Here is a 20,878-nt window from a genome sequence, read left to right as displayed (position 1 = left end):
AACACATATCACATGCAAGAGCATTAAAAATTTCTGATCATCACAATCAACGTTTTCTACTCTACCATCTAGGTCACGTCCATGCACGTCTATTCAACTGGCTAAATATTGCTGTTGTGCAGACAAGTAGTTGATCTAAACGCCTGTAAAAATTAACCCTCCCTTTACATGTGTAAGTAAGCATGTAAAGGCTTCCAAAGCCCCCCATGTGTATTTTGTTTTATCTTTGAGGATTTTATTAAATATATATAAAAAGGGTTTTTAAATTCCTTGCTAAACTATTACCAGGAAACAAAAAAATTCTTTGCTTAGCAGAACACGAAACCTATTTCTTCCCATTGAAATCCGGCAAGCAAGCCAATAAACGGGAAAAAAGCAGCATCGAGTTCAGCACCAACCAGAAAGCGATCAATTCAATATATATTTCAGCCATGAAGAAATCAATGAACAACGAGAGAGATCAGCAAAATTATATATAGAAAAAGTACATTTTTTTTTTGAGAAGCAAAAAGCTTTATAGCGCCAGTAAAGGCGAAAAAACGTACATTGCACGAATCCACATAGAAAACGTAAAAAAAAAAAAACAAGAAATAACAAGGCATTCATCATGGATAAGATTAAATTAAATAAATCCATGCATATCATGAAATCTGAATTGAAATTCGAAGCAAAATCCAAAAAAAAAACATCCAAATTCTCCTTTCTGGCAATGTCCCATTTCTAATCTCTAAAATTCCTATGCTCTCTCTACTTCAGTTTCGAGGGCATCATGCATTTTTCAAAAAAAAAAAAAAAAACTACAAGACCACCAATTTATGGAGTTCTTTGACAAATGGATAGGTTTAGTGTAGAATGCAGCTAGGACCTTGGGGGTGGGAAGAATTGCGTACCAGCAATAAAAGCATTGAGAGGAGCTGGATATAGAGAAGACGGATCAAACAAAGTATTGCCAGCAGCTGGATTACCAGTGTTTGTTGTAGTTGCTGTGGTGCTAGTTGTTGCTGCTGTTATAAGACCAAGTTGTTGTGCTCCACTGGATGAGCTCTCACCACCTGTACTGGTGTAACGCCCGTCAGGACCTTGATCGTAGAGAATTCCTCTGAAAACATGGCCTCCAATGTTAACTGCCGTTTGATATGCTAACTGATCTTCTGCATCGTCCAGGGCGCTTACTTTAACGCAACGAAATACGGCTTGTGAATTCACTTCTGGTGGAAATGCTGTCATTTCAAGCCCTAATTGATCTCAGAGTTGAAGAGAATTAGTGTGATTGAAAGCAAAGGATATTTTGAGTAAAACTAAGAAACATAAAGCAAAGAATTTTATGTGAACTTTTTTTTATCGTCAGTTTTACTAACAAACAGTGAAGGTATGGAAAAGAAAAGAGAAAAGAGAAGGAAAAGCATGTGGTGGGCGGCTGACTATGGAGGTGGACTTGCTTACACACGCGAAGGATACTTGACTTGTTGAGTAGCAGGATCTGAAAGTAGTCTTAGAAGAATTGTTCCTTCAAGATCTCTAGATCTCTATCTAACTTTCTTAAACTGTGATCAATTTCTTGAAAATTCTTTTCACAACCCATTAAAAGATTTGAGGACAAAAAGAAGCCCACCATCATATATAGATTTGTAGGAGTAGTGATTTTCGTTGGTCTTTCTTTGTATTGAGAGCTCCTACAAGTAGTAGTAGCACAACTTTACCTGACGTGGTAGTGGCTAAACGAGTGCAAGCAAGAGAGGAAGCACCACCTTGATTCTCTCTCTGCCTTTTTGGATTCTCTCCTCGAAACTGTTGTTGCTGTTGCTGTTGCTGTTGCTGTTCTTGATTTTGTTGTTGCAAAGCAGCTAGTTGTTGCTGCCTTTCTCTCCTTTTAGCAGCAGGGACCCAAGTGCTCTTAACGTGTGTTTGGCACTGAAACCCTCGACTCTTACAACAAGTTCTACATCTCGAATGGGGACAGTCTTTTTTAGCTTGGTTCCCGCAGTCTTGACAGTTCATTCCTCCCCCTAAGCCTCCTCCTTGTCTCATCACTGTAAAACCTGATCTTGGAGAGTGATCATCAGAGAAATTTCTTCGACTAGGACCCACTCCAAACGAGAAGCTGTTCATGTTTTGCTGCTGGGGATAATACTGCGGCCATAACTCAAACCCCTTGTTGTTGTTGTAGATCTCCTCGTTTGATGATCTGTACAAAAACAAACTACTATTATTGACTTCTTTCTCTTGATCTTGTTTGCTTGATGGCCCTTCTCTCTCACCTAGATAGAACCACCCTGCCATTTCTTGCACCCAAAAGCTGATACAAACCTCAATTTAGACAAAAAATCCATATCAGAATAACTCAATATCAGGAAAGTGGTGACTCTGAAAACTCTGCAAGATCGCTCTGGCTTTGCTTTTTGGGTTTTTTCAGACTTGAATTTTGGTGGGGTTTTTAAGAGAAACTTCAATTAACTGAGAGTTTGTCTGTTGGTTGGTTATATATCTGATATTACTTCTTGATGATTCTGACGACTCTCTGAGACTAAGTTTTTTGCAGCTTTTTTTTTGTTGGAGATTAAAGAAGAGGTAAAACTTTCAAGAATTTGTTAACTGTATATATAATACATAGAGAGGAAAAGAGGGGATGGGTACTCTATACTATTCTTGACTTGTGGCTCGAATCCTAGAACCAACCACCAGCCAGACAACTATCCAGCCAGCCACGCCAGGCCAGCTTTCTTTAATTCTCCTTCAATGTTAATGAAGCAATAATGGCACGGAATTAGAGCCCTGCAACGCCGCCATGGTAACTGCACTGCTCCTGCTGCGGCTGCTCTCCCCACTCTGCTACACTCACCTCATTCAAGACAAACCTACTTTTCCCTCTCTCTTCTCCTCAATTACTCTCTGGTTCTTTCCTTGCAGTAGCTCCTAGTGTTTTTCTTGGAGTGTTTGTAGATAAATAAAAAGAAAGACAAAAGAAAAGAACAAAAGGAAATCTCTCTCCGGGCACTTCTCTACAGTTGTCTTCCAGTTACAATGTACCTAAAATCAAAGATGTTTCAATCCCAGCCATTCAATTTTTATCTAGCGGGAAATAGTGGACCCACGTGGCAGAGCATCCGCTTTTGCTTATTCGTCCTTTGCACCGGAAAACCCGCTCAGTACTTTTTCTGACCCTTTCGATCCTGTAATTAAGATTGATTTTACTCCAAATTTTCGGTCTCCAAGCAATCCAATAAAAATAGAATGCCACTGTTTCGCCTTTGTACATCTTGTACGTATTACCTCTTTGAGACAATTCTGTGCTGACACGTATTTTAGATCAACGGTCAGAGACGTCAGTCCTACAATAAATGTAACAATTGTTGTTAATTTAGCTAAGCTAGGAATTTTACCGTAAATTCAATAGCGTTTTTTTTTAAAAAAAAATCATTCACTTTTCTCCATGTTTTTTTTTCCCGATTTTCTTGCCTGTCAATTCCTCGTATTCAAACACTCGAAATTCTTCATGTAATCATTTTTATCATTGACTCGAGAAACAAAAACAGTTTTGTAAACTGGATACTTGTGTTTTTAATGTCAATTTAATTAAAGGTCAACACATTTGATTTAGATATGACAAGGCAAGGGTGCCTGAAAATCACCCAATTTCTTACAGATATGAAAATAATAATTAACACCACCTCCTTCTAATATGGTGGAGTCCAGTTGTTTCTTTTATATATTTTTCAGCAATATTTAATTAATTTCTTCAAATAAAAAAACGGATGGAGAATATTTTTTCTTATACTTAAAACATTAATGTTTTAAGGCTAGAGGTAACTTTTATTTTTTTATTTGAAAAAATATATATTATATTAATATTTTTTGATGTTTTCAATGATTTTGATGTGTTAATATAAAAAAAATTGTTGTAAAAATAATTTAATTGAAAAATATTTCTCACCACACAACCAAACATATATTTAAAAATACAAAAATATATTCTAAAATTATCACATAAACATATTCATTTCATGTTCTCATACTTATTTTTTCAACTAAATATGTTTATTTATTTTTTATATTATGCTATATTCATATATATATCTTTTGTATTTATTCCCTGTGATATGGTACGAGCAATAAATAAACACGATTTAAAAGAATTTTACTACAAGTTCACCTAGAGTTAGAGAATGCTTAGTAGTGTCTGATGTTTAATTCAGTAGAACCTCTTTTTTTTTTTTTTTTTAATTGATTCTTAATTCCACTAAACTAGGTTGCTTGGATGAATGAAAAACCCACGCATGAAAAACTCGCAAGTCACATTTTCTTCATGTTCCTTACTAGTTAATTTATCGAAAGTCTACACAAACTACCTCCGTGTAGTTGAAACTTCTTTTCCATATCCTATTGTTCGTATAATTAATGCATTTTTCACTATACTCGTTTTAGAATATAAAAAGAAATCAATTAGGCAATTTTATTTTTGTGTTTGAAAGTGTGACTGAGGGGTTTCAAGAATATATTTAACTTAAAAAATATTAAATTAATATTTTTTAAATAATTTTTATATGCATGTATTAAAAATAAAATAAAAAACATTTTGAATTAAACACAAACTTTAACTTAACACACACATGTAGGGTGAAGCCTTCTTGAAATCGTTTTTGTAATAAAACTAAATGTTAATTACTTCTAATTAGCATTGATTCCCGAGAGAACGATGAACGTTGAGCCAAAATTAGTCAATTTACATGATTTGAGAAAGGGATTATTTTTACCATTAATTAATCTCTGTGAAAATCTCGGGATTAAACTTGGAAAGCAAAGGGGATGAATGATCGATGATCATCCACCAGGATCTAAAAAAAAGATTTGAAAACTTCATAATTTAAAAACCATAATGAGTGTAAGTTGCTGATGATAAAGTCTCATAATAATTGAACTCTAGTGCCTAGAGAACCATCCTTAGCTTCCCATCTAATTAAAATCGAAATCTCTATCCATTATCGTCGAGGATGCAATGCACCGATCGCTTCCATGGACTCGTCACCACAAAATTATCCCTCTCGAAAGAAAATGACTCTAGGCTTTCAAGTCTAGCTAGCTTGCTAATAGAAGAATAATAATTTCTTTATCAAACCATCACGTGAACCGAAGGTCAGAGGTCTCTAATAATTGGATATCAGTGAGAATAATACCACAGGTACGGCCGGACTCCGGCTGCTTACTGTAGTGTTTAGATTATGAAAATAATTGTTTTTTAAAGTTTTTTTTTGTTTAAAAATAAATAAAAATAATATTTTTTATTTTTAAAAATAACAGATTAAAATAATAAAAAACTAAATAAATTAATGTCAAACAAAAAAATTAAAAAATCACAAAACACTGTTTACAGCAAAAACAAAACGCCCCCGCGTATTAGTCCTCACGGCGCTCACTAATTTTGACAGTACGTGCCGATTATTACTGCTAATTATAATTTAGTACTTGTGATTCAATGAAAGTAATTGGCTAATCATTGTAGTTTTAGAAACTACATATCCAGTCCCTGGATTTAAATTTGTTTATATATCAGTCCTTTTTTCATTTTTTATGTTACTTATTATTTATTTGTTTTCTTGAAAACAATTTGTAAAAAAAGAGAAGATTAGGTGAAATGGAGTATTTTGGATATGAAAAAAGGTTTTTTAAAATAAGAAATATTAAATTGAGTATGATTAATATCATACGAGTTATTAATTATTATTTTTATAACATAGAAAATAATTAATTAGTTTTTTGAACTACGAATACTAATTTATACATCAATATTTTTCTAGCGCTGGAGATTTTCACTGTAGTTTATAGATATCAAGAACAAGTTTTTCTCTCCCGGACATACACCAAGATTTTAGAAAAAAACCATCCTAATATATATTCTCTTGAATTTAAATAAGCAAGTCTAGTTAATTAATTAATTAGTTAGTTAGTTAATATATTTGCGAGGACGAGAATTTGAAAAACCATATGAAGTGCCGAACATCGTTGAAAAGTTGAAGTTAATTAGTATTGCTAATTAGGGGCCCGAGGAAACAAGTGCCCATTTTCTTTACAATTGACTTGCTCAAAATCCTTTGTCCATTGCACGTTATCTAATGATTTGTTTAGCGATCGCCGACACGAAGCCCTTAATTTCAAGACTCCTTGTCCATATATGACTTGTGGCAGCAGCCTAGAATCAACCCTTTCTATTTACCAAATGATAATTCACTCCAAGGTACGATGAATTCTCTGCTCCTGGTATTGGTTCAGAAAAGACATATCAGAAATGGGTGGAAATCTTCGTTTTAGGGATTAGGGATCATCAGCTAAACGTTAATTAGTAGCCTGTCATATTTCGTAGACTGTGTTTTAGCAATGAAATCACCATGTCATGTTTATTTAAATAGCCAGCTTACTGTATTATAGCCTTCCTTTTTGAGAAAAAAATTCGAAACTAAGTAAACCCTGTTGAAAATAATTCAATATCCTAGCAGTAATATAATTAATCGGTTTCCTTTGCTGGTCGTTGAATATTTTCTAATAAAATAGCTAGGTCACGTACAGGTGTTTGTGATCAACTTTTATAGATTCAATGTGTCTGATATCATAATAGTTTTTATTGGTGTGATTTGAAAAGATAGGCTTAATTTTAGAAAGTATACCTAGAGCAACAAGTTTCTAAAATTTTAGGGTTGGATTTTATATGGAGTGCAATCTATCGGGTTTTGCAAGCCCTATCACAATGCTGTAATATTGTGGAAGTGTGGCAGTTCGAGGTAGGTCATACAAGGACAGGACGGTAACGTTTGTCTTCGTGGTTGTGCGATGTTTTTGCAAAATCTTGGAAAAAAATTGAACATCAAATTATTTTTTTTATTTTTAATTGTTTTGATATGTTAATATTAAAATAATTTTTAAAAAATTACTTTAATATATTTTTAAATAAAAAAACTTAAAAAAACAACGTATATTATAGTCATGGACAGGCCCGAAGAATTAATGCCGAACAAAAATGCCTTATAGACGTGCGTCCTGTGAGTGTAAAAAAATGTGGAATGTTGGAAACAAGTTCTGTGTGTTTCAAAGACATTGGTGGTGACAATCCTCTTGAATGGGCTAAATCTTGACGGATGTGAATTGAAAGGAGATTTAAATTCCAACAAGAACTGAACTGAACAGCCCTACATTTGACCATGCAGAATCATCGAACATGACCCCGTGAAGCTAGGATGTGACAATCTTCAGCTAGTGTCATTTTCTCTTGCTAATTAGGTACAAGTGCTCACTGCCAAACTAATACTAGCTAGATCTTTGCATCAGTCATGCTGTGATCACACATAACTTTCGTCATGTTGAATCTAGCATTTCCTTCCGTGACAACGAGCATGGGGATTGCTCAGCTTCTCGAGCAACTCATCCTTGCATATCAATTAAGAGAACAAAATAATCATTGGAAAGAATAAATTATAATGAAGCATAAAGCATGACAGCCGAATTGAAGAGCTTCACTGTTTAATTATGATTAGCAAAAAGAAGTAAACCGTTTAAGCACAGCTACTTAGCTTATAGCTGGAGTGTAACACTAGCCATGCATCTTCTCAAATTTAGTGAAAGCAGGAACCCGCGGCTAAAGCAAAACCCTTGTTTTTTCCTTTTTTACATTTCTCACTTCGCGGCTGTAGAAAGTAAGAATATGTTTATTGGTTCTGGCATGTAAGTGATTGATGTGTGCGAGTCTCAATAATTGTGTCTGCATCTTTCACTCTCGAGCCTTGTGCGTTCTTTCTCCAGTTGACTCTTCTTCTTTCGCTTCCTCTCTTGGCTATGCATTGATACTCGATCTTTCTTATATACGGAGCTAGGTTAAGGTGGAGGAGACCCTCAAGTGCGCATCATGAATCCTCGATTGGAATCTATTGGTTTTGGACTTGTTATCATGATATCTTCGGATTAAAAAATAAAAAAAGCAACCTCCTTTTATGGTAGGATATATACGGCAGCAGTACTTGAAATGACTCGCATACATTTATTATAATTTGTGCTTTTCACTAGTCGTAGTATCTTACGACGACCCTGATGTTTTGGTTCACATGGCCGAGAAGATAAAGATTATGCAGCATTTTGAGCTACCAAATTCGAGTCTTTTATATGGTTTTTGATGATACATGCACTTCAATTTTATATTAATGTAAAAAACATAACATTCCCCTCCTAGTTTAAAAACGATAACCAGCAACGTCCATTTTAGGTGCCAATATTTTTTTTCTTCTAAGATTAGATTATTTTCAAATAACAAGAAGTTTCATGAGAATATCAACAAACTAATCATTAAAAAAGATGAAGTGAACTTTAATCTCTCACTTAGCAACTCTATCATTTACAAAGTGATAGCTAACCTCGACATGCTTAGTGTGAGCATGAGAGACGAGATTAACCGATAAATATGTAGCATCCAAGTTATAACACCATAGTGTAATCGTGGAAACAAACGAGAGACGAAGCTCAGAAAGCAGAGAATGAATCCATAAGATTTCAGTAGTACCATCAGCTAAAGCCTTGTGCCAAGCTTTGTTAGATGAACGAGTAATCGTCCATTGTTTCATTGATTTCCATGAGATAGTGGTAGAACCAAGGAACACAAGATACCCACCCGTAAACTTCTGATCATCAACACTACTAGCCCAATCAGCATCAATAAAATCATGAAGAGATAGAGTGTCACCACAATGAATGTGAAGACCTGTAGGAAACTGTGGCCTGTATACAGCGCGCATAATGCACTTGATATCAGTCCAATGAGCTGCAGTGGAAGCATGCATAAACTGACACACTTTTTTCACACCATATCATAAATCATGCCTAGTGAAGGTAAGATATCGAAGAGCACCAATGATTTATCGGTAACATGTAGAATCAGAGTACAAATCACCAGATAACGTTGCTAGCTTAGAAGAAGAAAAGGATATGGGAGTATCACAAGCTTAAGGGACGACATGTCTGTTTTATGAAGAATATCAAGAGCATATTAGTGTTGAGTGAGCATAAGTCCCATAGATGTGGATTTAGTCGCAATGCCCAGGAAATAATGGATGGAGCCGAGATCCCGAAGCTTGAATTCTGAGCTAAGTTTCAAAAGCAATTTGGATATTATAGCGAGTTACTTTATATAAGCAAAATATTGTCACCATATACAAGCAAACAGACACCGTCACCAGCCACATATATGATAAATAATGACATACCAACTTTAGAAGTATAAAAGCCAAAGGATAACGATAATCACTCAAATGATTCTACTATGCCTAAGGAGCATGTTTCAAACCATATAGAGATCTATACAGACGACAAACATGAGAGACTAGAGTAAGATGAGTAAATTCAGGAGGTTTGTCCATATAAACCTCTTCTTGAAGTATCCCGTTCAAAAATGTATTACTAACATCAAGTTGATTTATCTTCCAACCACGAGAAACGACAACAATAAATACTAAGTAAACTGAAGCTGGTTTAACCACTTGACTAAATGTTTCTGAATAATCAACATATTTCTATTGAGTGAACCTTCTAACAACCAGACATGTTTTATAGCGCTCAACACTACTATCAACAACCCTTTTAATTTTGTAAACCCAACAACTACTAACAATATTTATAAAAGGGTGAGGGGTACTAGAGACCACATACCATTAAATGAAGAACATCAAGTTTCTTTTGCATGGTAAAATGTCAAACAACATACCTGTTTGCTTTCTTAAATGTGAAAGGCTTATGATTAGGATGAGAAGCTAAACAAGAATAAAAGGAGACAATAAGGTGAGCTGTTTTATATTGTCGTAGGCGAAGAATCATGAGATGCTGACGTGGGATAACAGAGTCCGAGGCTGATGGAAGATAAAAGTTTGAAAGATCACCCATCAAGTTCAGTTAAAACGGTGCATACCAATAATGGATAACGAAGAGGAGGACATTTAAGTGGGTAGAAACTGTGGGGAACTCAAAACAACAAGGGATTGCGGGGAGGTGTTTGATCCTAACACAAATTGGGACATAAACCGCGAGGTGTACAGCAAAACAAGAGAGTCACGTACACTAGAAGAAACGATACATGCACACTCAGCATCAAAAGAAATAACAGGTGGAGATATAGCAATAAGACTATAACATACCGAATGAGAGTCATGAACGACTAATAAAGGCAACTTTGTTGAAACAGTAGGGGATGCAATGATATATTATGGGGAATGCAAAGAGGGTATGTGATGGGTAATTATGGAATCGGTTGTTATATTTGTTCAGCAATCACAAAGGGGAAAATGTGTTCATAGAATTTAACATGTCTAGCAATATAAACCCGGTTGGATGACATATTAAGGCAACAATAACTTAAGTGCTGAGAGCTATAACCAAGAAAGACATCAGGAGTAGAGCGAAAATCTAATTTGTGAGTATTGTATGGGTGAAGAAAAGGAAAATACAAACAACAAAAAATACAAAGAAAATTATAATCAGAAACAGACTGAAGCAATCATTCAAAAAGAGATTTGCCATTCAAAATAGAAGTTGATATACGATTAATTAAATGAACAAGAGTTTCAAAAGCATAACCCTTTTATTTTAATGGAGTGTGACGCTGACCAAGAAATGTGAGATCAATTTCAATAATGTGCCTATGAAGATGCTCAATGGTGCCATTCTCTTCATGAATATAGGGATAAATTTAGTGATGGTGAATGCTAATTTGTTTAAAATAAGTATTTAATTTGTCATACTCTTTGCCCTAATCAATTTGAACCAATTTAATTTTTTAAAAGAACTGACATTCAACATGAGCTTGAAATTGTTGAAACACATTAAAGAGATTAGATTTTGCAACCAGATGAAAGAACCAAATGTATTTTGTATGAACATCCATAAAAATAACAAAGTAGAAAAAACCATCAAAAAACAACGTAGGAGGGTCCCCAAACATCACTCAATAGCAATTTAAATAGAGCAGAGGTTTTGTGAGTTGTAGGCTCTAAAAAAAATAATAAGATTTTCCCAAAGAACATGCTTGATAATTAAAATGAGAATTTTTTGAAGTACAAGAAACCTTTTTATTTGACATTGACAGACTTAAGATATGTGGATTAGGATGTCCAGGACGACGATACCAAACATCATCAAAGGTAGACAGACTGGTATACAATAATGCTTGAGGTAAAGACATTGTAAAAAACTCGAAGATAACATAAAGTCATCTATAATCTGACAAGAAAGAAGCACTTTTTTGGTTAGCAGATCCTTGACATAAAACACAAACTACTGAAATTAAAAAAAACTATTATTTTCAAGATAAAATTTATGAACAGATAATAAAGGCTTTTTAATATGGAGAACATGTAGAATATTTGACAAGGTAAATATATGTTTTGGAGTGCGGATGATAGAGTGAGCAACATTTGATATACTAAGTCCCTTACCATCGTCAACATATAGCTAACCAATGCCCGGATAAGGTTCTGAATTTGTCATATTTATAAAATCATGCGTGACATGTTGATTAGCACCTGTGTCAAGAAACCAAGTAGCTAGAGTAGTACTATGATGATTATGGAATTCTAAGTTAGCATTTGCAGCACTAGTAATTCACAAATTGTGGACACTGTGAAACAGAATGTCCCAAACCATAACTTAACTGGCATTTGGTTTGGCGATTTTTAAACCACTGATTATTATAGGAAAAACGACTACCATGCTGCCCATTCTGATGAGAATTATTGATGTAATTATTGTTGTAATTGTTATTGTTGCTAAAAGAATTATTGTTGTAACTGTTACGGTTGTTATGCCTCCATCCACCTCAAAACCTTCCTCTAGAACAACAGTCAGAAGAGTTTCCAAAACCACCCGCTGATTGGTCATGAAACTGATGGGATTGACGCTGAGCAAAGAAGACCAAAGAGTTGCTAGACAGGTTAGGCACCAGAGGGGCTGAAATGTTAGTCACAAGAGAACTTTTATAAAGATATTCATTGGTGAGTATATGGTTATGCAACTCAGTATAAGTAAGTGACTTAACTTTTGGTGAAGTCAAGTCTTTGGCATGATTGAAGAATAAGAATGAAGGACTCGTTGCAGAACAAGGGAGTAGAATGACATTGCAGATTTATCAGCAGCAAAATTAAGTGCAACGTTGGTGTTTTGATTAGGATCCATGAAGAATAGGTTTGTATAAAGCTTTAATGCCAAATTGAGATAGAATAAGTTTTTAGAAGGCTTAAACAATTGTAGTAGTCATCCTCTCTATTTATACAATTAGGGTTGTATATAGTATTAACAATGCAACTCTCTACGGATAATCAAAATCATACAAGGTAAAGTAATTTGCTATATAATTGTATTTCCTATAATACAATCTAATTTTATTTAATTAGTATACTAGAATTGTTACCCACATTGTTTTTCTAAAAAATTGGTGTAATATCTTGAACTGGAGTATAACTAAATGGATTCATCACAATGTTGTAGACTATGGTCTATAGTAGAGTCCATACAAGTCTTTATTTATTTATTTATTTATTTTAAAAAGAGTTTAACTAAAAAAATACGAGGTAAGAAACTTAAAGTTTTTTATTGTTTGCCCAGGTTAAAAGATGCACCCAAGACAAGATTGAGCGCAAGAAATATAAGCTTTGCCATTGTTTTATTATTATTATTATAAAGTGAGTGACACGTGTCAGTTTTATGTCATGAATGTCATGTAAGATTAATGAATTCATGAAAAAAAATTAATAATCAAATCTAAAGGTTAAAGCGGATCGTAAATCATTAAAAGCGGATTAAGGTTGTTCAATAATTGCGTTAAGGAATGAAATAATTGAATTGACATTAATTGAGATAATTGTTGTTTTGCATGCCACAAAGCATACAACGTTGTCGCACGTAAAAAAAATTTAAATTTCGGTAGAAAGTATTTTTAGTTTTTGGTCTGGAGCGTGCTGATTTAGAACAATTAGAACCTATAATGATATTTTCGAAGAACACATACACTTGGTAATCATGAAAGGTCATATGTCAAAATAATGCTTGCTGTTTTCTTGTCAATCGTGAAAGCTTTTTCGCGTTCTAAAGGAAAATGATCAAAGGTGAATGGCTTAATTAAAACGTGCTTTCTTTTTAAATTGTTTTTTATTTTAAAAAATATTAAATTTATATTTTTTAAAATGTTTTATGATATTTTTAATAAGCTTAAATAAAAAAGAAATTAATTATAATGTGTTTTTAATTCAAAGATTTTTATTTTTTTTTAAAAAAAAACAATATCATCTTAGTATGGAAAGTGGAAACCAGTCATATCGTAAGGCTAGAGCTTCTGCAAAGATTTAGATCACAGGCGTCGTCACATCAGGTTCATTTCTTCGCTATTTTACATACAATACAGACAACATAGTGGTGTTTCGTGCATGTTTGAACTAGAATTTTTAAATATTTTGATTTAAAAAAAACATTTTATTTTGATTTTTTATTGTTTTAATGTGTTTATATTAAAAAAAAATTTAAAAAATAAAAAAATTAGTTTGATATATTTTTAAATAAAAAAATAATTTTAAAAATAACTCAACATATATAGTGGTGTTTCGTGCATGTTTAAACTAGAATTTTTAAATATTTTGATTTAAAAAAAACATTTTATTTTGATTTTTTATTGTTTTAATGTGTTTATATTAAAAAAAATTTAAAAAATAAAAAAATTAGTTTGATATATTTTTAAATAAAAAAATAATTTTAAAAATAACTCAACATATATAGTGGTGTTTCGTGCATGTTTAAACTAGAATTTTTAAATATTTTGATTTAAAAAAAAACATTTTATTTTGATTTTTTATTGTTTTAATGTGTTTATATTAAAAAAAATTAAAAAATAAAAAAATTAGTTTGATATATTTTTAAATAAAAAAATAATTTTAAAAATAACTCTTCAAAACACCCTAATTTGTTTTAGCCACGGCATAAAAGATTGCATTGGCTGGCAAATTTCAAACATACCGACTTGTGTTTTTACCTCAAACCAATTAATAACAGATAAAATAAATATTTTTACATTATAACATGTTTTTTAAATTGTTTTTATAATTAATATTTTTTAGATATTTTTTAAATAATTTTATATACTAATATTAAAAATTTAAAAAAAATATTTTAATATATTTTTTATTAAAAAACTCATACACTGCTTACAAAACACAAACAATGCATCATGAAACTTATCACCAACTAATTAGCGATCAGCAATACCCTTTAATAATTTAATTAACAACAGTCCTTCAAATGGATAGAACTTATTTGCTCTGTATGCTAATTTCTCTTTAGGGAGTTACATTTGATGTATCATCGATAATATTAAAAAAGAAGTTTTAGTTGACGAAAAATCTATCATCCTTAATTAGACATTTCTTAATTACTTCTGAAATAAAAATATATTCTTATATTATTAACAATATTAAAAAAAAATTTGTTGGCAAATAATTGATCATCCTTCAGATATTTTGTAATTGTTGTTGAAATAAAAATATATTCTTGTATATTTCGTAATGCAATTTGTTTCACGCTCTTGAAAAAAGACACTTGATTTAATTCATAATTTAATTATCATGCAGTGATTTTAATAAACTTAATAAAAAATAAAAAATATTAGTCAAAATATATAAATCAAATATTATGATTGGTTGAAAAAACATGTTACATTGTTTTGTGTGCGGTTAATATCATGATGTAAAATACTCTATAAAAAAATTTTTTATTTGAAAATATGTTAAAGTATTTATTAATATATTAAAATTATTAAAAAACATTAAAAAACCAATTAATTTTTTTTTCTAATCAAGTTCATTTTTAAAAAACATATACAAATAAAAGTTAGCCGTGCTTAGCACACGCTACTGTGTGTGTCTAGCACTAAACAAAAGGAACTTATCAGGGCCTCGAAGGCTTATTGTTCCTCGAGGAAAAGTGAAGGCCAAGGAGCACTCGATTCAAACTTCGAAGGCCGAGTACTTGAAAAACACATACACACGCGCGCGATCCGTAGTGAAATTTATAGGTAACCTTTGCAAAAGCAAAAAACGCGTCCCTTTGGAGACATGTTCGGAGAAACACGTAATTTGAATCAATATGCCACTTGTACGTCTGCCTTTAGATCCGAGTATTAAAACGTTACTACTTACTACAAATCTTGCTAACAAGGTGTTCGAGGAATCTCAAGGTCCCACCAGCAAAGCCTTTGAAATACTCTTTGGTGCTTTCAACGTCTATGGACTTAAATAAGCTTTTGAGCTGCACTTACGAGAGGTTCTTTTGTCCTAGTAGACATGGCAGTACAAATATTGGTGCCTTTATGTCACCAAGGTTCCTCCCTTGCTCTTATTTACCAAAGCTAGCCAGCAGATATTGTCACTTCGGACACGAATCAAGAACCCTAATCCTACCCCACCCGTCCTAACTTGCCCCATACAACAGGGAGGGAGACTATTTGAGCATATATTAGGTGAATCTCCGTAAAGAAAACAACCACATTGCTTCGACTTTCTCTTCCTTTTGTCTGGCGAAATTAATCCATCAACTGCTCGGCGTGTCATTTTATCAGATCTTAGATGATAGTTTCAATTGTATGTTAAATTAGACAACCTATTTTTTACCCCTGCCCCCCTGCCATTAGTAGAGAAAAGTAAGCTCCCACGTCACAAAATACGTAGCCACTGTTGGGCCCCGAAGATTTGATACACAGGAGGGCTTCGGTATACACGGTCCCCATTGTAGTGTGGGTCCAATTGGGACATAGAGAGGGGTCCGTCTGGCCTTGCATGTGAAAGACATGATGAAGTAATAGTTGTCAATAGGCTGAAATTTGTAGAGCGTAGGTTACCCTTTAAGCATATTATTGGTGTAATGGCCGTTAGATAGACCAAATGTCTCAACAAAGGTTACGGGACTACCTGTCACGTTCCTACTGCCCCACTTTTGACAACCCTAAGAAGACCTGTTTGTAGGAGCTCGGCCTATCGTTCTCAAATCTCATCAATCAAAACCAGAGGTCATCTCCATGGTCATGGCAAGCTATTTATTAACCTCTGTCACTGGGACTCTGCATCTCACCCTTAAGTACCCGAGTCGATACGAAACACGGGTCTCATATCCTGCTATTTATTATAGTATTTTTTATTTAAAAATATATTAAAATAATATATTTTTTAAAAATAATATTTAATATTAATACATTAAAATAATATGAAAATATCAAAAAAATATTAATTTAAAATAATAAAAAAATTAAAAATTTTCAAATTTTATAAAAGCGTTTTTTAAATTTTTTCAAAGGTACATTTGAAATGCAAAAATAAATAGGGTCTAAATTTCATATTCTTCTGACATATGAGTGTTTCGCATCGCGTTTTGAAAGTGTTTTTGAAAAAATTTAAATTTATTTTTTTTTGCTGTAAATTAATATTTTTTTAATATTTTTATATTATTTTAATGTGTTGATGTTAAAAATAATTTTTTAAAAAATAAAAAAAAATTAATTTAATATATTTTAAAATAAAAAATATTTTAAAAAATATTTACTATTACACTTCCAAAAATACCTACCAGAAAGGCGAAGGAGGATGCGGGTACTCCTTGTTACGTTTTGATGCAGGGAAACTAAAGCCTTAACCTGATAGGCAAAAAATAAAAGTTGTGGGCCTCGGTTTTACATTAGCCCACCTTTTTAAGTTATAACTTGACCTTATAGCTATGAAATCTCATTGGGCCTAGGATTTAAGCTATTTAGGCCTTGTTAAATGATGTTTTAGGCTTGTAAAAATCTATTAGACTGGGCCATTTGAGATACCTATGTGTATATTGATACCAAAATGAAGAAAAGTTGTAAGACTTGACCCAGTCCATATCTTATTCACAGCTCAGATCACGGGTTAGGTGAATTATTCCGAGTTAGAGTGTGTTTGGTATTGCGGTAACTGTTGTGGTTGTGGTTTGGAAAAAATTATTTTATAAAAAGTACTTTTAGTTATGGTTCGTTTGAAAAAATAGGTGTTTGGTTAAAACTGTGATTGAAATTGAGGTTGAAGAAAAAGTAGTTTAATGTGTTTGGTTAAGAATATTTTTAAAATTGAGGTTATAAAATAATTTAAAAAATATGTATATTAATATTGATGGTTTTTAATTTAAATATTGTGGATTTAACTATTGCGGTAACATCATGAAATAAATCATACTTTATATAAAAAAAAATTTATTGTTCTATTAAACTATCTACAATTCCATTACGTACAAAATTCATCCGACAAGAACTACAGTTTTCATAATTTTTTAGCGTGTAATAAAATTAGATACAATATTATCATGTATAAAATTCACTCCAAACTAGTTTTTTAAAAAAAAATATTAAAAAAATTAACAAAAACAAAACTTAACACACTAAAAAAAAAAAAAAGTCCACGCAGTGCAAAAGATTGCACTGTTCACATGAACAGTGCATCATTTTGCACTGTTCATGTTAATTGCACTGTTCATTGAACAGTGCAATTAATGTGAACAGTGAAAAAAAAGGTAAGAAATGACTGCTTTTCCTTTCCTGCGTTGCTAACGCAGAAATTCAGTGGGGGCCCAGTGAACAGTAAATCAATTTTTTCCTTAACCAAACAACTGCGAACTGCGTTTTAAATAAAACGCAGCCGCAGCCGCAGAGCTAAACGGGCTCTTAATCGAGTCAATCATTTGATCAATGCGTCATTTGGGCAGCTCTGTATGATTGAAAAATATAGTAAACAAAGTCTACGGTCAGGAATTGATCTTAAATTTTTTTTTGCAAGATTTTACAAGATGAATACATCATTTTTTCCCATTCAAATTGTATTGAAGGTTTTAAAAAGTATTTTTGTATTGATAATGCATTATTTTTTTTTATCTTTGATATTAGAACATTAAAATCTAAAAATAAATAATATGATATTTTTTTCAAATAAAAAATAATTTAAAAACTTTTAAAAGCGAGTTCAAACTAAAAAAACACACGATAAAACTGAAATTTGCTCAGTAGCATATAGATTTATTTATCTATCTCCAAATGGCTAATGCTTTCAACTTGTATCTGGTTCAGAGCCAGCATCGGTATGTTTGTACATTTTGGTGGTGTTTCTTTTTGTGATCTCACGGTTTTTTTTAAAAAAAAAAAAAACTGATTTTTTTTAAATTTTTTTAAATTATTTTAATGTGTTGAGATGATAAATAAAATTAAAAAAATAAAAAATATTATTCTAATATATTTTTAAATAAAAAAACACATTTAAAAAACAACAATTACGACCGTTTCATTCACTAAATTTATCACATGGAAATCGGAAGAAGTAGGAAATTAGACCCCAGCACATGCTCCTCCGTTCTGATTTCTAAATGTATAAAATTATTCTCCCCTGATTACTGGAGATTTATTTCAGCATCAAATCAAATCAATCAACTTTAAACAGGAGTGGAGGCAGTATTTTGTCTACAGCCAATTTAGTCTGTCTGAGCGAGGAAAGCAATGGTCCCCTATCATACATTTGGAAATAACATCAGCATGCTTTATCAATCCCTGCAAAAACCTTTCACCATTTTGGCAATTCTCTTCATTTTAACCTACATGGATGGATTTATAACAAACCTTCTCCTCTCCCTTCACCTCTCTTCCATCTCTAATATTCTTCTCTTTATATCATTAAGAAAAGAAAGATTCAGAATTAAATTCAAAGGAGCTAGCTAGCTATCAGCTTGAAGGAATAGCGGAACTTAAAGAGAGAAGGGGCTCATCAAGTAGAGAAAGCAATAGTAATATGGCAAGAGGGAAGATCCAGATCAAGAAGATTGAGAACTCGACTAACAGGCAAGTTACTTACTCCAAACGACGAAATGGTCTCTTCAAGAAAGCTCATGAGCTCACTGTTCTTTGTGATGCCGAGGTCTCTCTTGTCATGGTTTCTTGCACTGACAAGGTCCACGACTACACTAGCCCCTCCACTACGTATGTCCCCTATCTCTCCCTCGTTTTCTTTTCCTGTCAAACCCTTCTTCCCTTTTATATATTTTGATTTTATTTTTCATGGCCAGAACGAAGCGGATATTTGATCAGTATCAGCAGACTAAGGGAATAGATCTTTGGAGCTCCCACTATGAGGTGTTTAATTATATCTAATTTCTATTATCTTTTTTGTGCGTGCTAAGTCAAGACCCTCCGTGTTTCTCTGTAATGGTATAAAGCTTGTGTGCTCAGATAATGAAAGAGAACTTGGAAAAACTGAAAGAGGTGAACATGAAAATCAGGAGGGAGATGAGGTGATAAAATGCCTGAAATTTGATGTCCATATGCTCGTTATTCATAGGTGGTATCTGTTCTGTTTTTTGCTATTTTTTTTTATGTTGTCGTGATTATACTTTACAGGCAGAGGATGGGTCAGTGTTTGAATGGTTTGAGCTTTCAGGATCTGCAGAGTCTTGAGAGCGATATGGAAAGTGCTTGGAGGGTTATTCATGACCGTGCGGTAAGATATTCGGCCCAGCTCACAGCATTCTTAGGGTTCTAAACTAGGAAAATTTGCTGGACAGCTCAAACTGTCACAAGAATGGATATAAACAACAATTCTGGTCTATTGACATGTATTTCAACTTCTACGTTTTGCTCTTGAACTATGAATACTTCAGCTATAAATGTTTCAGCAAGAATTTGTCTGGACAGTTCTTTTGTTACTTTATAATTTGGAGCAAATCAACTGAAAACTTCAACTCAACCACTATAATACTGTCTTCTGGTGACAGGATCGTGTGCTTACTAATCAGATTGAAACTTCCAAGAAAAAGGTATTCCTGTTTGATCATTTAGTTCTGTCCATCTTCTTTGATGTCCTTTTGTCTTGGATATTTGAGTCATTGGAATCTATTTCTTCTTATTGTTCCGTTAAAGGCGAGGAATGTGGAGCAAATCAACAGAAAACTTCAAGTGGAACTAGTAAGTATGGAGCTCCAACGAGCTAGTCAGGTAGTAGAGATTATATTATTAACGGAAAATCTTGAAGCAAATGTTTCACTTTTTGTTATGAAGGAAGCAATGGATCAAGATCCATACGGCTTGGTTGACAATGGAGGGGACTACAATTCTGTTATGGGATTTTGAAATGAAGGTCCTTGCATATTTGCTATGCGATTGCAACCCAACCAGCCTAATCTTCCCAGGGAAGCAGGCCATCTCTCACAACTTACCCCTTGCTTGAGTAGTGTCAGCTGAATTGAGGTTACTCTACATCCAAGTTGCTCAAAATTATCCATGTATTGACTGTTACCAATCAGAAATACTTGAATGGCTTTGCTTTTAAGTATCTGTAGAATGAACTTGTATTATCCCGGACTGCTTCCATCTTGACAACTGATACGCTGCGGACGCCTTCTCACTAATTATTAGTCTAATGATTCCTGATTTTCAGTTTTTAACAGAAAATTTTCAAGTTCCTACGCGTTGCTTGATGATATATGTTGTTCATCAGCTGGAATATTCGTGCACTACATGTATCTGGCCTGATCAATTTAGTAAGTTAGGGGCATCCCACTCAGCTGCTGAAATTGCATCATGTATTCTGCATTCTTCATTTCCTTTGTTGATTTAACCTAAACGAAAATTGCTTGATGATATATGATGTTCATCAGCTGAAATATCCGTGCACTGCATGTAATGAACCATTACAAAATTAAGAGTAAACACGTAAATAAAAACAAATATATGGACTAAATTATTTTAAAAAAACTACAGGAACTAGAATAAGGTCTTATCAAGTCGTCCATTACATTTCTAAAATTCTTGCAACCAAATGATGTACGA

The 20,878-nt window shown here is 33.0% G+C and overlaps 2 protein-coding genes across 2 annotated transcripts; one reads left to right on the top strand and one right to left on the bottom strand.

The window, feature by feature from the left end:
• Positions 1-608: 608 nt before the first annotated feature.
• Positions 609-3,040, bottom strand: LOC7490677 (protein SHI RELATED SEQUENCE 5). Its single transcript, XM_024594914.2, has 2 exons — positions 1,701-3,040; positions 609-1,235 (listed from the first exon to the last, which is right to left on the bottom strand). Exons 1-2 carry the CDS (start codon positions 2,278-2,280, stop codon positions 859-861), a joined length of 957 nt encoding a protein of 318 aa, XP_024450682.1. The 5' UTR covers positions 2,281-3,040; the 3' UTR covers positions 609-858.
• Positions 3,041-18,557: 15,517 nt separating this feature from the next.
• On the top strand, positions 18,558-20,622 carry LOC18096106 (agamous-like MADS-box protein AP3). The gene is made up of 7 exons (XM_006386132.3): positions 18,558-19,033; positions 19,120-19,186; positions 19,283-19,344; positions 19,451-19,550; positions 19,825-19,866; positions 19,970-20,014; positions 20,108-20,622. The coding sequence occupies exons 1-7, from the start codon at positions 18,846-18,848 to the stop codon at positions 20,177-20,179; spliced, it is 576 nt and encodes a 191-aa protein (XP_006386194.1). The 5' UTR covers positions 18,558-18,845; the 3' UTR covers positions 20,180-20,622.
• The last annotated feature ends 256 nt before the right edge of the window (positions 20,623-20,878 follow it).

The sequence above is a fragment of the Populus trichocarpa genome, chromosome 2 (genome assembly GCF_000002775.5).
Source record: "Populus trichocarpa isolate Nisqually-1 chromosome 2, P.trichocarpa_v4.1, whole genome shotgun sequence".
Lineage (NCBI taxonomy): Eukaryota > Viridiplantae > Streptophyta > Magnoliopsida > Malpighiales > Salicaceae > Populus > Populus trichocarpa.
The sequence above is the reverse complement of the archived record's forward strand: the minus strand, read 5'-3'. Positions and strand labels throughout refer to the sequence as shown.